Source organism: Lipotes vexillifer, unplaced genomic scaffold, assembly GCF_000442215.2.
Source record: "Lipotes vexillifer unplaced genomic scaffold, Lipotes_vexillifer_v1.1 scaffold962, whole genome shotgun sequence".
Classification (NCBI taxonomy): Eukaryota; Metazoa; Chordata; class Mammalia; order Artiodactyla; family Lipotidae; genus Lipotes; species Lipotes vexillifer.
The window spans coordinates 233,543-247,731 of record NW_006788568.1 but is presented as its reverse complement, the minus strand read 5'-3'; the positions used below and the strand labels follow the sequence as shown (position 1 = coordinate 247,731).

Sequence of the window (14,189 nt, the reverse complement as noted above, 5' to 3'; positions counted from 1 at the left end):
AATGATGTGTGCAACTTCCTATTTATTCAGTACTTAGCTTCCTATACCCCCTCCCCCGACCACAGCCTGGAGCACAGATGCTACAGTAAGTCAGCTGCAACCATGCAGGTGAAGGCAACAACCTAAGGAATGATGAGGAAGGAACATGGAAGGAACCTGGATCCCAGATTGATCTTGTGGAGCAAAGCTGCCCAGCTAGGCTAGACCAGCCACACTGATGGGTGAGAAACATGTCTGTCTTCCTTATTTAAACAATCGGGAGCTCTAAACCTTAGCTTAACAGTAACTCTGGCTCCTACAACTCACAATGTGTAACAGTCACACGTGTTCTCTTAGACTTGGGAGTTCATGTCTGCTCCCATTTTTGTTTTAGTTTCTCGCTGCTCTAAAGGAACAGACACACTTACTCCACTGCTTTCTTGTAGATTTCGATGGCCTTGTCCAAGTCTCCCTCCAGCAAGTGGATCTTGCCCAGCATTATGTAAGTCATATCATGCCTGTTAAGATGTAGGGCATTGTGCAACTGGTCTTGTGCCTAACAAGATTGACAGAGTAAAGAGAACCAGATCACTACCGTGAAAGGACAATGACCTTGTATGGCTAATGTAAAGACAGAGCTCCTGCTATACTAATGTAGGAATATCACATTTCAGCAAATGCCTCACTACCCAAAAAACTAAAACATACCCAAACCGTGCTTGCTCATAGGACAGCTAGCAACATGGAGTGTCTGCCTCTAGAGCCACTTGGGAGGCTTGTACAGATGATTAAACTTTTTGAGTGTTTTCTGCTTTTTGATATTCACACCCATGACTCATATTTCGTAAGTCAAAAGGGATATCATGGTCTGCCCCAAACTCGACCCCAGCTGCACCGCTGACCAAAGGCACACCCTTCCCCAGCGTGGACCTCATTTTCCTCACCAATATTTTGATGAATGAATGAATCCTCATTTATTCATTCAACATGTATTCATCGAGTGCCTGTTGCTCTAGGTACTAGTATACCAGAGCTAACACAAGAGCTTATGTCCTCGTAGATGATGAAAAGGGCTTCGTTTAGTCCTTCACTGATTCAACAAGTACTTCTATAAATGCCAGGTACTGTATTTGCTTAGCCTGTAGGCTTTATAGTAAAATCTAAATATAATGCTTCTCCTCCATACGGGTCTGACCAAAAACCAATTCCACCTCTCCCTGGGCTCAGAATAATCCTGTGAATAGATATGTACTTACTCAGTTCAACTGAGTATTCACCCTTCAGTTTCTGCCATAAATACCCATCCTAATCACTTCCTTGTAGATGCTTGAAATATCCTCTGAAGAGAGAAAGGTCCTAGCCAAATATGTAACATTGAAGATCTAGATCTGCCCAGAAAATCTAAGGGACCCACTAAATATGTATATTTTATTTACATAGATATAGGTATTCTTTATTTTTATATATCTCACAGGAGCAAAAGTTATTCTCATACCTCAACTGCTGATGTACAGGTTTTTTTTCATACCCCTGAGGGACTGATTAGGTTGTATCGGTTTACAAATTGATATATATTAAACACTGTCAAATGGTTATCAATTAATTCAGATGCTCAGTCCTGTCAGCACTGGAGAAAGGAGAATAAAACTTCATAATCACTAAGTGGGAGCTTTATGAAGGAAACTCTACCCAACCCCACTATCATTAACTTTTAGAGTTCTCTATAATTTGGTCTATCCCTCAATTAAGATATATACATTTTTTCCCTTATCTGAGTACCAGGGTAAGCGCAAATGTTTTATCTGATGTAAGAGCCTTAGGCACTACAGCCTAATCACAATGAAATATAAAAATGAAACAAAAATCTCACACGGAAAATAACCTTAAAAACAGACTCTCAGAAATCAAATCTATTTAAGATTAAAAATTCATTTCCGGGCTTCCCTGGTGGTGCAGTGGTTGAGAGTCCGCCTGCCGATGCAGGGGACACGGGTTCGTGCCCCGGTCCGGGAAGATCCCACATGCCGCAGAGTGGCTGGGTCCGTGAGCTTTGGCCGCTGAGCCTGCGCGTCCGGAGCCTGTGCTCCGCAACAGGAGAGGCCACAACAGTGAGAGGCCCCCGGACCCACAAAAAAAAAAAAAAAAAAAAAAAAAAAAGTCATTTCCAATGACCTTGAAAACTAAAATCAGTTGCCACTGGAGCATAAGATAGCTCACAAGGTCATAATTACACTTTTAAGACTTACAGGTCCACTTTTTGATATCTAAGTTTTATTGAACATTTGTGTTTCCATTCTGGAAAATTAAACTAGGGGGTGGAAAATAAGAAGAGAGGAAGAAAGCAATTAGATTGCCACTCCCTAATAATATTTCTAGAATTTGTCACTTTCTTGTTAAAAGCAGAAAAAAACAAAACAAACAAACAAAAAAACAGATGACTAGTGAAAAACGAGAATAAAAATGGGGATAAATGTATATGGCAGTTTCAATTTTTACTTCTAAAAATCTCGGCAAGCAGTAGGAATAATACAAAATGAGCAATGGCACCTCTGTAACAAGTGTACCCTCAGTGAAATCCCCAGCCAACCCCTCAGCCACCACCACCATTTCTATAAATTACCTTGTCCAACTGTTTCAGGTAAATGTAGCAAACTCCTAGGTTATGACAGATCTCCTACACACAAAAGAAAGGAAAACAACTTACTAAGTTCCACAGTAACTATTAGAGTGAAACAACAGGCGTCTAGAGATTACTGCTTGGCAAAATTTAAACTTTAAAACATGCACTATGGTTAATTTTTTACTTGAATCTTAAACAGATTATAAGAGAGAAAAGCAGAATAAACCAGTGATCTTCCTGGGCCTATTTAGTACCTTGGGGTGCATGCCCAGCCCATTCATACACCTTTTTTCCTCTAAGAGCTGCTCACTGAACAAACCCTTTGTCCCCTCTTCTCAGAAGGGACTACCACAGCCCCTTCTCCAACCCTAAGGAGGTGTGTGTGTGTCAGTCAGAGTCCTTTTCCTAGGAATCTAGGAATTCACTAGGTGGTATGGACTTGGGGTCTGACAGCGCCATCTGGAGGCCACTAAGATGGAATACATAGATGTAATTGGAGCCAATCTTCAGAAGACTACAGCACAGGTCAGCAAACTCTGGCCCATGGGCCAAATCCATCCTCTGCCTTTTTCTGCAAATCAAGTTGTATTGGAACACAGCCACGACCGCTTGTTATGCATCGTCTACAGTTCTTTCACACTAGAACTTCAGAGTCAAGTAGCTGCAACAAAGACTGTATAAATCCACAAAGCTTAAAATATTTACTAACCTGCCCTTTACAAAAAAAAATTTGCCAACCTCTGATCTACAGAAAGAAAATAAATCAAGCAGAAATGCAGAGAAGCTACCTTGGTTGCTGACATCTTTCCAGTTCTAGTTCACTGCAAGACCAATCTGTATTTCCTGACCTTGTATTCTGTAAAATCTCTTGAACTCCCTTATAATAAACCTCCCTTTATTTAAGGCAGCTTTAGAGAAAGGAAAACGCAAGGGTGAGAAAACTGCTCCTGGGAAACAGTAAGGACCATCTCGTTAGTAGTGGGGAGGTGGAGAAGCACATTCAGACCCAGAAGTGTCCCTCTCGGAAGAAACATGAACCTTATAGGGCTCAGAGACAACAACTGGTTTAATGTTCTCCAAGTTCCCTAACATAACAACAACAAAATAACAATCAGTGATTCTATGCCAGATGTTTTTCATATACATTAATCTTCCCAGCAAATCTGCAACATAAGCATGACAATTCTGATTTCAGAGGTAAGAAAATGGAAGCTCAGAGAAGTTAAGTAGTTTGCCTAACTTAGGACAAAAAGTATCAGCACTGGGATTTCTTTTTCTTAGTTCTAAATCTTAAAGAATTTCAACCATATATAAATGTAGACAGAATCACCATGTACTCATCATCCTGCTCCAACAATCATCCAATCCATACCCCCCCATCTCTCCCACTACTTTTGTAAGCAAATACCAGATAGTATCACATTTTATCCACAAATATTTCAGTATGTATTTCTAAAGGATAAGATCTCTTTTTTTTTAAGCTACCCACAATACCATTATCATACTTGAAAAAAAATTAGTAACTGCTGATACTGAATCATGTTCAAATTTCTGATGAATGTCTCACATTACAAAAAAATTTTTTTTCTTCAATCACAATCCAGGGACTTCCCTGGTGGTCCAGTGGGTTAGACTCGGCACTCCCAATGCAGAGGGCCAGGGTTCAATCCCTGGTCAGGGAACTAGATCCCACATGCATGCTGCAACTAAGAGTCCGCATGCCGCAATGAAGATCCCACATGCTGCAACTAAGACCCGGCTCAGCATGCATGCATACATACATAAATAAATAAATTTATTTTAAAAAAATCATAATCCAAATAATTTCCACACATTGCAAAGCACTGGGATTTGAACTCAGGCCTGTCTCTAAAACTTGTATACCAGACTTCCCTGGTGGTCCAGTGGTTAAGAATCCGCCTGCCAATGCAGGGGACAGGGGTTCGATCCCTGGTCCAGAAAGATCCCACATGCCGCAGGGCAGCTAAGCCCGTGCACCACAACCACTGAGCCCATGTTCTAGAGCCCACAAGCCGCAACTACTGAGCCCATGTGCCGCAACTACTGAAGCCCGCGGGCTCTGGGGCCCGCATGCTGCAACTACTGAGCCCACGTGCTGCAATTACTGAAACCTGCGCGCCTAGAGCCCATGCTCCACAACAAAAGAAGCCACTGCAATGAGAAGCCCACGCACCGCAACAAAGAGTAGCCCCTGCTCGCCAAAACTAGAGAAAGCCCACAAGCAGCAACGAAGACCCAGCTCAGCCAAAAAAAAATTTCTTTAAATAAAACTTGTATACCTTCCACTTCTTCACCCTATAAGAATATACACAGGGAGCTGGAGAGGAGAAATGTAGCCCTACTTGTCCTTTAAATGTACTGGAAGGTAACTAACCCGTAACCTTTTTAAATCATTTCTCATAGATATTGTTTGAGAAAGCAGTAGCAATATGCCTTAAACAAACTGACAACCAAGAAAATTTCTGAAATTTGAAAAGGAAACTAGAACAAATCAGAGTTAAATCCTGTCTTTCATGGGGTGAGAAGATGCAGCAGACATCCTGCAAGGGCAATTGGTACAGTGGAAAGATCACAGGCTGAAAGTGAGGAATCCTAGATTCTAGGCCTGAATTCTGGCTCTGGTTCTGCCACTACCTCACTGTGTGCCCTTCAGCAAGTCACTCCATCTCCCAAAGCCTCAGCTTCCTCATCTATCAATACGGGAAATTCTCCCTACTTAACAGCTGTTCCACAAGTCAAATGAGATCATGGCAGGAGGAATTATTATTCCCCTGCTGCGGCCAGACTGTGGAATACCCTGATGAGTCGAAGGAAGTAGGGCTACAAGGTTTACTACAGGCCACAGGCACTCATGAAGCATGTAGGGCAGACAGTGGCTGTTTGGGGAATGACCACCTCTACTGGCACCAATGGACTGGTTATCCCAGGTGAGTCAGTAATACCAAATGAGCTCTTTCAACCAACTGGACAAACTGAAAGACATTCTCCATTCCCCCTGTCCTGTCCCTGAGCTCTCCTGTCTCACTTCCTCTCTGTCTCCATCTATGGGCTCATTTTCTCTTCAGCTCAGCCCTTCAAACTGTTTTTTCCAGGATTCCATCCTCAGCTCACTGCAGAGTGAGCTCATTCAATTTCATTGTTTTAATTATCACCTTTAAGTTGTTGACTCCAAAATGTGTATCTCTAGCCCACAACACTTGAGTTTCAGATTTCTATATCCACCATGTATTGGATACATCTCAATTTAGATATCCTACCAGAAGGTACAATTCATCATGTCCATAATCTTCTAAAAGACAGGACTTAACTCTGATTTGTTATCATCACCCTCTCCCAAAACTTGCTCCTCTTCCTTCCTGTATTTCCTATTCTAGTTGATTGTTCCATAAACCACCAATCCATCTTTGCATCTGCAGCCCAGTGCCTGGCACACAGACGTTCATTTGTTGAAAGAAGGACTAAGTGAATGAAACGGCAACTCAATTTTCCTTTATCTGTAGCTTTACTTTGGCCTTTGGCTATAAAATACTCAATGGCATAAATACTTAAACATCTCACTCTTTAGACCTGCAGAAGAAAAGTGACTGACAAAAATAATAGTGCTGTGAGACTTCCCTGGTAGCACAGTGGTTAAGACTCCACACTCCCAATGCAGGGGGCTGGGGTTTGATCCCTGGTCAGGGAACTAGATCCCACGTGCATGCCGCAACTAAGAGTTCGCATGCCACAACTAAGGAGGCCATGTGCTGCAACTAAGGAGCTGGCAAGCTGCAACTAAGGAGCCCGCCTGCCGCAACTAAGACCCAGTGCAACCAAATGAATAAATATTTTTTAAAAATAATAATAATGCCATAAGAACTGCAGGGAAAACCCATGCTAGCTCTTTCTACTAATCAATCTAATCCTTCACTCTTAGATACGTCTTTCTAAGAATCATCAGATATTTTGAAAAAAACCAATAGCATGAAAGAGAGGAAGAAAAAGATAATTGTGGAAAGCAGAAGAGAACTTCAAAGGGTCAGAGACATGGAGAGGCTGCTGCAAGAAAAGACAAAGTTCTTAGAAATTAAAAATATAATTACTGAAATAAAAAATATTGAACAGGTAGGCTAAATAACAGAATGTGAATATAGCTAAAAACAGAAGTGATGATCTGGAAGATAAGACTGAGGAAATGTCTCTGAATGTACAGCAAAGGCAAGGAGGTAGAAAATATGAGAAGCAAGTTAGGAGACAAGTAGAACAGGTACAGAACACGTCTGATAGAGTAGAAAACAGTGTGGCAAATGCTGCTAGTTATTTACCTAACATTCACTCTCTCTGTTTACCTTACCAACAGAACCCTAATTTTGTTTATAGTGACAATACATTTCCCAACCTTCCTTAAAAAAGGGGTAGTTGGTGTGATGTAAGTGAAAGTCTGTTGGGGATTTCTGGGAAAATTATACTTCCTTGATGAAGGTTATGTCCTTTTCTCTTTGTTGCTTCCTCCTTCTCCCTACCTAGAATGATGATGTAATGTTAGAGCTGCAGCAGTCATCTTGTAACCATGAAGAAAAAGCCTCAGCATTGACATCGTTGGACCACCAAATCAATGTCGGCAACTACTTACCTGGATTTCCTGTTTCATAAGAAAAAAATAAACTCCTAATTTATAAAGCCAATGTTTAATAAAATGTTTTGTTGCAGTTACACACAATCCCTAAGTGATACAAAGAGACAATAGAGAGGAAAAAATAATCAAAGAACTACTCAAAAACATAAAAACCTTGCTGACCCAAAGAAAGGCAAGGGTCTTCAAAGTGAGAAGAGCCAACTGAATGTCCACAGATAAGGGGGATAAAAGAGAAAAGAAACACATCTAGACAACTATTACTGACATTTCAGAACTCCAATGATAGAAAATCCTCAAAGCTTCTAGAGAGGAAGGTGGGGTTATCAGCAAGAATCAGACTGGTAACAGACTGCTCATCAACAACACTGACAGCCAGAAAACTAGGCAGCAATGTCTGCTGAGTTACGAGGAAACATGATTTTTGATCTTATACCCAGCCACATCATCGATCAAGTGTGAGGATAAAATACAGTTTTGGCATGTAAGAATTCAGTAATAATAACAAAACATAGCCATATGATAAATGGAGCCATTAGCATGTCATTAATAACAAAGTTCCCTACTTACCCAATCTTTCTGGTTAAGTTTAGCTGCTTCATTATATACTTCAGTGGCAGCTTTATGTTTTCCCAAAAGAAATCTGGGGAAGAAACACATTTTCTGTGATTATTAACGCAAAGCTTTTACGAGACTATAACCCCACCAGTCCCACATCTGACTCATGCTCCAGCCAGCAGAGAATTCGGGACGCCTCTTCCCTGTAAGCTGGCTGTGCTGGTTTAGCCAGTGAGGCTGCTGCACACCAACAGCAGAAGGTCTCTTGGTAGGAACAGAGTTGGTTCCAAGGCCTTGGGCCCATTCTACACCAATTTTAGTGAAAGTCTTCTGTAATTTATTTTCTACAATGTACTACAAATGTAGACCAAAAAAGAAACAAGTCAAACTAATTACCATGTTAAACAAAAACTACCACAATTTTTCATCATGATCTATTAGGGACAGGCCCTTCTCTCCCAAACTAAGTCTCTTTCCTTGATACTGGATCATCATTCTGGAGACACGGGAAAATCAGCCTCTATGCAAAGACAGTGCACGTTATGAATGACGACATAGGTAAGAAAGTGAGAGTGGGAACTCCAAAGAACACTTTACTACTCTGGAGTAGGAGACCTATTAGTACTTAACAGCTTATAAAGACAACGGAGGTTGCCTGCATCCAGGAACCTTCAGGGCATTCACTCAACAAACACTTACTAAAAACCTACTGTGTATCTAGTATTATGCTAAGTGTTGGAACAGTAGGTGAGAAAAATTCCGTGGGCTGCCAATACATTAGGGTACTTGAGGCACAAAATGTTCCTATTTATATAAGAAACATTATCGGTGTTCCCCCATCAAACTACAATATACAGTGTTTGAAATACTCAATTCCTTTATACTAGTTATCTCAAATTTCAAAATTAATCCACACTCTTCAAAGTGAATCTATTATACCCATTAAGCAACCCTCCCTCTATGTATCCGGCTGCCAGAAGCAGCTCCAGCCTGAGAATGCACTTTACATTGTTCTCTGTCAGTGCCCTAGGGCCTCCAGGCTGCCAATACTCACAAAGATCTGGCCACCTGCTTGAGGTTATCAGCAGACTGAGGGCTGAGAACAGCACACGTCTGAAAGAGTTCTAGGGATTCTTGGATATTTCCTTCCAGGCGAAATATCAATGCTGCCAAGAAAGAGAAAACACAGAAAATAAAATCATGTTCTAGGAAGAATGGAGCCTGACATCTGAAAAATTGGAGGAGAGGGAGGTAGGAAATCATATCAAAGAAATCCTTTGGATAATTGTGTCTCTAATACAATCAGATATGACTTCAGATGGATTGAAACAAGCAGCAAAGGTGTTGATGAGCTAAAACCTTTTTTTTTTAAATTTATTTATTTATTTATTTATTTTTGGCTGTGTTGGGTCTTCGTTTTTGTGCGAGGGCTTTCTCTAGTTGTGGCAGGCACTCTTCATCGCAGTGCGCAGGCCTCTCACTATCGCGGCATCTCTTGTTGCGGAGCACAGGCTCCAGACGCGCAGGCTCAGTAGTTGTGGCTCATGGGCCTAGTTGCTCCACGGCATGTGGGATCCTCCCAGACCAGGACTCGAACCCGTGTCCCCTGCATTGGCAGGCAGATTCTCAACCACTGCGCCACCAGGGAAGCCCTAAAACCTTTTTTTAAAGGTATCTGGAATCTACCTATTCCTCCACTCCCAGCTTCCACCAAGCAGATGATCGGGTGCCTTGTAAATTATCCCACAAACTCTTCACTATAAGAACATTCTTACAGCTCCTTATCAGATGCTCTATTTATCATGATAATTCCGACATCCACCTGATAGTTTTCAGAGAGTACACCCAAATGGGGCAACTGCAATCAATAACTCAAGTCCAACAAGGAGATGCTGGCAAAGAATGCAGTAATATTTCAGACTTGGTTTTCAGTACAGCAACCAATCAGAATAATCATTTTTCAGAAGAATTTACATGCTTAACTATTACTAGGCACTATAAGTCTGGAACTTGTGATATTGGGAATAAAAGAGCATTATTTGGGCTTCCCTGGTGGTGCAGTAGTTAAGAATCTACCTGCCAATGCAGGGGACACGGGTTCAAACCTTGGCCCGGGAAGATCCCACATGCCGCCACGGAGCAATTATGCCCGTGCGCCACAACTATTGAGCCTGCACTCAAGAGCCTGCAAGCCACAACTACTGAGCCCACGCACCACAACTACTGAAGCCTGTGCGCCTAGAGCCCGTGCTCTGCAACAAGAGAAGCCACTGCAATGAGAAGCCCGCACACCGCAACGAAGAGTAGCCCCTGCTCGCCACAACTAGAAAAAGCCCACACACAGCAACAATGACCCAATATAGCCAAAAATAAAAACAAATAAATAATTTATTTTAAAAAAAAGAGCATTATTTGCCATGATGTCCTAGATATGTCAATATCTTACCAATTATGTCAGAAAATTATATATTAATCTGAAGACTACAAATACAATGAGTGGTAAACAAAACTATTCATTTACATCAAAGAGTCAAAAAGATAGTTCCTGGGAAAACTAAGGATGCTACTTTGGGCACTACAGAGTAAAATTCCAGTCAGTGGTTCCTATACTTGATTTCTGATGAATTTCATTTATCCTGTTTTATCCTGTATACCTCTAGGCTTCTTCCCTTCATCCTGACTCACCTTACAAAAAATCCTCAAGCTTTTCCTCATCTCTTTTAGCTTGACTACAAGGAACCCTTCCAAAACCCTCTTCTGGACCTGAAACTGCTGCATGAGGCAGGGACCCTAACAACTGTTCTGAAAAACACTAGCTGGAAACTAGAATAGGGGTGAAGGACAGTAGCAAGTTTTTTTAGGAGATCTAGTCATTTCTGAGGTCAAATCCAGCACAATAGTCATGTTCTGATTTCAAAAAACAGTAATATTGAATAAGAGATTTGTGGAACATTTACTTGAATTTAAGTATTTTGTAAGTTGTTTGCTCTTTTTCCAGAACCTAGGCAGAGTGTGCATTTCTCTGGCAAGAAGAGAAGAAATATATGTCTTACCTTGGACATAGATAGCATATTCACATAACCCCTGAGTCTCCTGAAGCTGTTCTTTGATAACATCCTGAAAAAGAAAGAAACAATACTTCTGAGTAGTGGTTAAGTGTCTTCAAGTGTTTTTAAGGAAAGGTAAACATGGACAAGGAGTACATGTAAGAAATCTACGATACTAATCATGACTAATAAAGTAGTTCATTCGGATTTTTAAAATTTATTTGACCCCTAGAACAGGGGTCAGCAAAGTACAGCCCACAGGCCAAATCCGACTCACACAGCCTATTTTTGTACAGGTCTCAAGCTAAGAGTGTTTTTTTTATTTTTTAAGGGTTATTAAAAAATAAGAGAAGATGAAGTATATGAGACAGAGACTATCTGTGGCCTGCAAAGCCTAAAATATTTACCATCTGGCCCCTTACAGAAAAAGTTCACCAACTCCTATCTACACTCTAACTAGGCAGGCTAAGAAAACTATGAAAAGATTTCCATGCACCATTACAGATGCTAGGAGCTCTCTGATGAGCAAAGTACAGGCTCTACCTTTGTCCTATGATGGGCTAAGACCAGGGAGCTATACAGCTCAGGGGGCAATCACCTGATTCTAACCTGGAGAATCAGGGAAGGCTTTCCAGGGTAGTAAACAGTTTCAAATCCTGTGTTAGCAAGGGATGGAGGAAAAGCTGAGGTGGCCCAGAGAGTCAGAGAGAGAAGGGCTTCAAATGCCATGCTAAAAAAGGTCGAGAGCAACGGGAAAATCGTGATAAATTTTAAGTGGGAAGTAACCGGATTCTATTTGCTCCATTTTTGGAACATCGTGGAAACAGATGGAAAGGAGGCAAGATTAGAGGCAATGTTGGCATAAGAACTCTTGTGGTTAATTTAAATAAAAATGACAGGGATTAACTAAGGCGTGGCGGGGGGGAGTGGACAATGTCTTGAGATAGTAAGAGAAGGATCTCCAGAACTTGATGATTATCTATATTATATTAGGGAAAGTGGGTCAGAGGATTCTGACACAGACAGCTGGGTGAATGATGGTACCTATCCCCAGGACAGGGAAATGGAGAAGGAATAGGTTTGGAAAGAAGAAGATAAATTCAGCTACAGAAAAGATGAATTTGAAATGCCTGGGAAGCATTCAGTACGCATCTCTAAGATCAGGAAGAAGTGTGTGGAATGAGCAGAGAAAGGAGTCAAGGACAGAACCTAGAAATAGCCCCAACTCTTAAGAAAAAAGCAAAAGAAGAGAAGCCAAAAAAAAAAGGAAACCGAGAAAGTGGTCAATAAAGGAAAAGGGAAATAAGAAAAGGATAATATCACAGATAAAAAAAAAATCTTTCAAGATCCATACTGGAACATTGCTAGTTCTTTACACTGTCATAGGTACAAATGTCACAGGTATAAAAACTACAACCTTAAAAGCATTACAAAGCTCCGAATGCCAAAAACCGAGAATACCAGGGATATATTTTGCATGATGATACTATTCTCTGCCAGCAAGTATGTACTGTACATAGTAAGTTACCAAAGATACAGTTTAGAGAAAATACAAATGGTTTTAAAATATACAAAGGACCAAGCTCACCATAGTAAGAGAATTATAAAACTCAATGAAATACCATTTTTCACCTATCCAGAGATCAAACAGTTAAATACTATGCCATATTGAACATCTGCTCTCCACCATGAGACCAACAAGTCCCAGAGAGTGGCTGCTCCTTCAGCCTGGTCTTGAAATGAGAAGACACATGGAGCACACTTGAACCTGACCCACAGCCTGTGGTCAAACCCAGCCAACCTACAGCCAATCTGAAGGCCCATAAGTAGTAATAAGTATCTGTTGTTAGAGGCCACTGACATTTTGAGATTGTTTCTTAAGCAGCATTATCATAGCAAAAGCTAACCAATACACAAAGTGCAGAGAAATGAGATTTCATACATTTTTAGTGAGAGCTAAACTGTCACACAAACTCTGAGTGACAGACACAGTTAGTTGCCTAACCAAAGCCTGCCTCTCACGTTTTCTACCATTGGCCTCTCACCTTGCATGCTTCATAATCCTTCCGGATATAGTGGAGATGTATCAACCAGTTCTGCTTCTCCAAAATAGGAAACTCTGGAGCTGGGTAGCATATTTTGACAAAACAAACAACACAGTCATTGTTAGGTTTTCTCCTTGAGCACTGTCCTCAACTAACCACAGGCATACTGTAACATCACATTAAATTCTTCATGCTGCTGATCATAAGAATACAGTGCATCAAAAATGTGTGGATTATTAAATTAAGAGATACTTGTCCTACTATTACACATTGAATATATACTTCTGTTCAGTTTTGGTCATTTATAGTGTCACTTTCTCAACTGATAACTTGCCTGAAGAGAAAAACAGAATCATTCTTTCCCTCTTTTCCTCTCTCTCTCTCTCCTTGGTTTTAGAAAGTTAATAATATGACGTTCCAAAGGATATTTCAGGAGTGTTACTAACAAAATATACACACCATAGTTAATATCACATCTGATAGATCACAGGACCAAAAATAGCTAAACACAGTCTTAGCAATAGCTCAAATGTGAAACATTATACTGTTGCCCAGGAATGAGAAGTCAACAAGGAGAAAAATATTTGAGCCACTGAAAATGATTCATGATACAGAAACCCTGAGTTACTATCCCTTTGAATTCAATTAAAATACAGGTAAAAATTCATTAAGAAATTATTTTTCTATGGTAAAAAGGACAAGTATTCACACCAACCTCAGAACAGTGGTGACCTCAAGGAAGGAAGAGGGAAGAGTAGAATTAGGAAGCAATAAAAAGGAGATTTCAACTGTTAAATGCTTTATCTATCAAAAAAATTAAAAGCTCTAAAGTATACATGGCCAAGTGTATTTATTTATTAAATCTGGCCTGTAAGTACACAGGTGTTTGTATTTTTTTATGCATTTTAATACATGCTTGAGGTAATCCCTGTTTTGTTTTGTTCTGTTTTAATAATCATTTTCTTTTTGTTGTTTTTTGTTGGCCACACCACACAGCACGCTGGATCTTAGTCCCCGACCAGAGATGGAACTCGCACCCCCTGCAGTGGCAGCGCAGAGTCTTAACCACTGGACCACCAGGGTACTCCCTGATTTTTAAAAATGTAAAAGAAAGGGTATAGCAGGGGAAGAAAGGAAAATGATTTGTAATCATTTGTAATCGCTCTGTTCCAGAACCTTAGGCGATATATCAACGGAAAACCCAAGACTTATATGTCCATAGTATGACGGGAAGGAAAAAAAGCTTACTGTGACCCAGAATTAACATTGCAGGATCACAAAAATTAAGAACGCTGCTTACTCTTTCC

The 14,189-nt window shown here is 40.6% G+C and overlaps 1 protein-coding gene across 1 annotated transcript in view; it reads right to left on the bottom strand.

Moving 5' to 3' along the window:
- BBS4 (Bardet-Biedl syndrome 4) overlaps nt 1–14,189 on the bottom strand; it is a 25,451-nt gene that overhangs the window by 8,556 nt on the left and 2,706 nt on the right. The window contains exons 2-7 of the mRNA XM_007461671.1: nt 12,883–12,962; nt 10,844–10,907; nt 8,845–8,956; nt 7,803–7,875; nt 2,600–2,653; nt 408–535 (exon numbers count right to left, since the gene is read on the bottom strand). Of these exons, the coding sequence (XP_007461733.1) occupies nt 408–535; nt 2,600–2,653; nt 7,803–7,875; nt 8,845–8,956; nt 10,844–10,907; nt 12,883–12,962 (511 nt within the window). The remainder of the gene's footprint in view (nt 1–407; nt 536–2,599; nt 2,654–7,802; nt 7,876–8,844; nt 8,957–10,843; nt 10,908–12,882; nt 12,963–14,189) is intronic.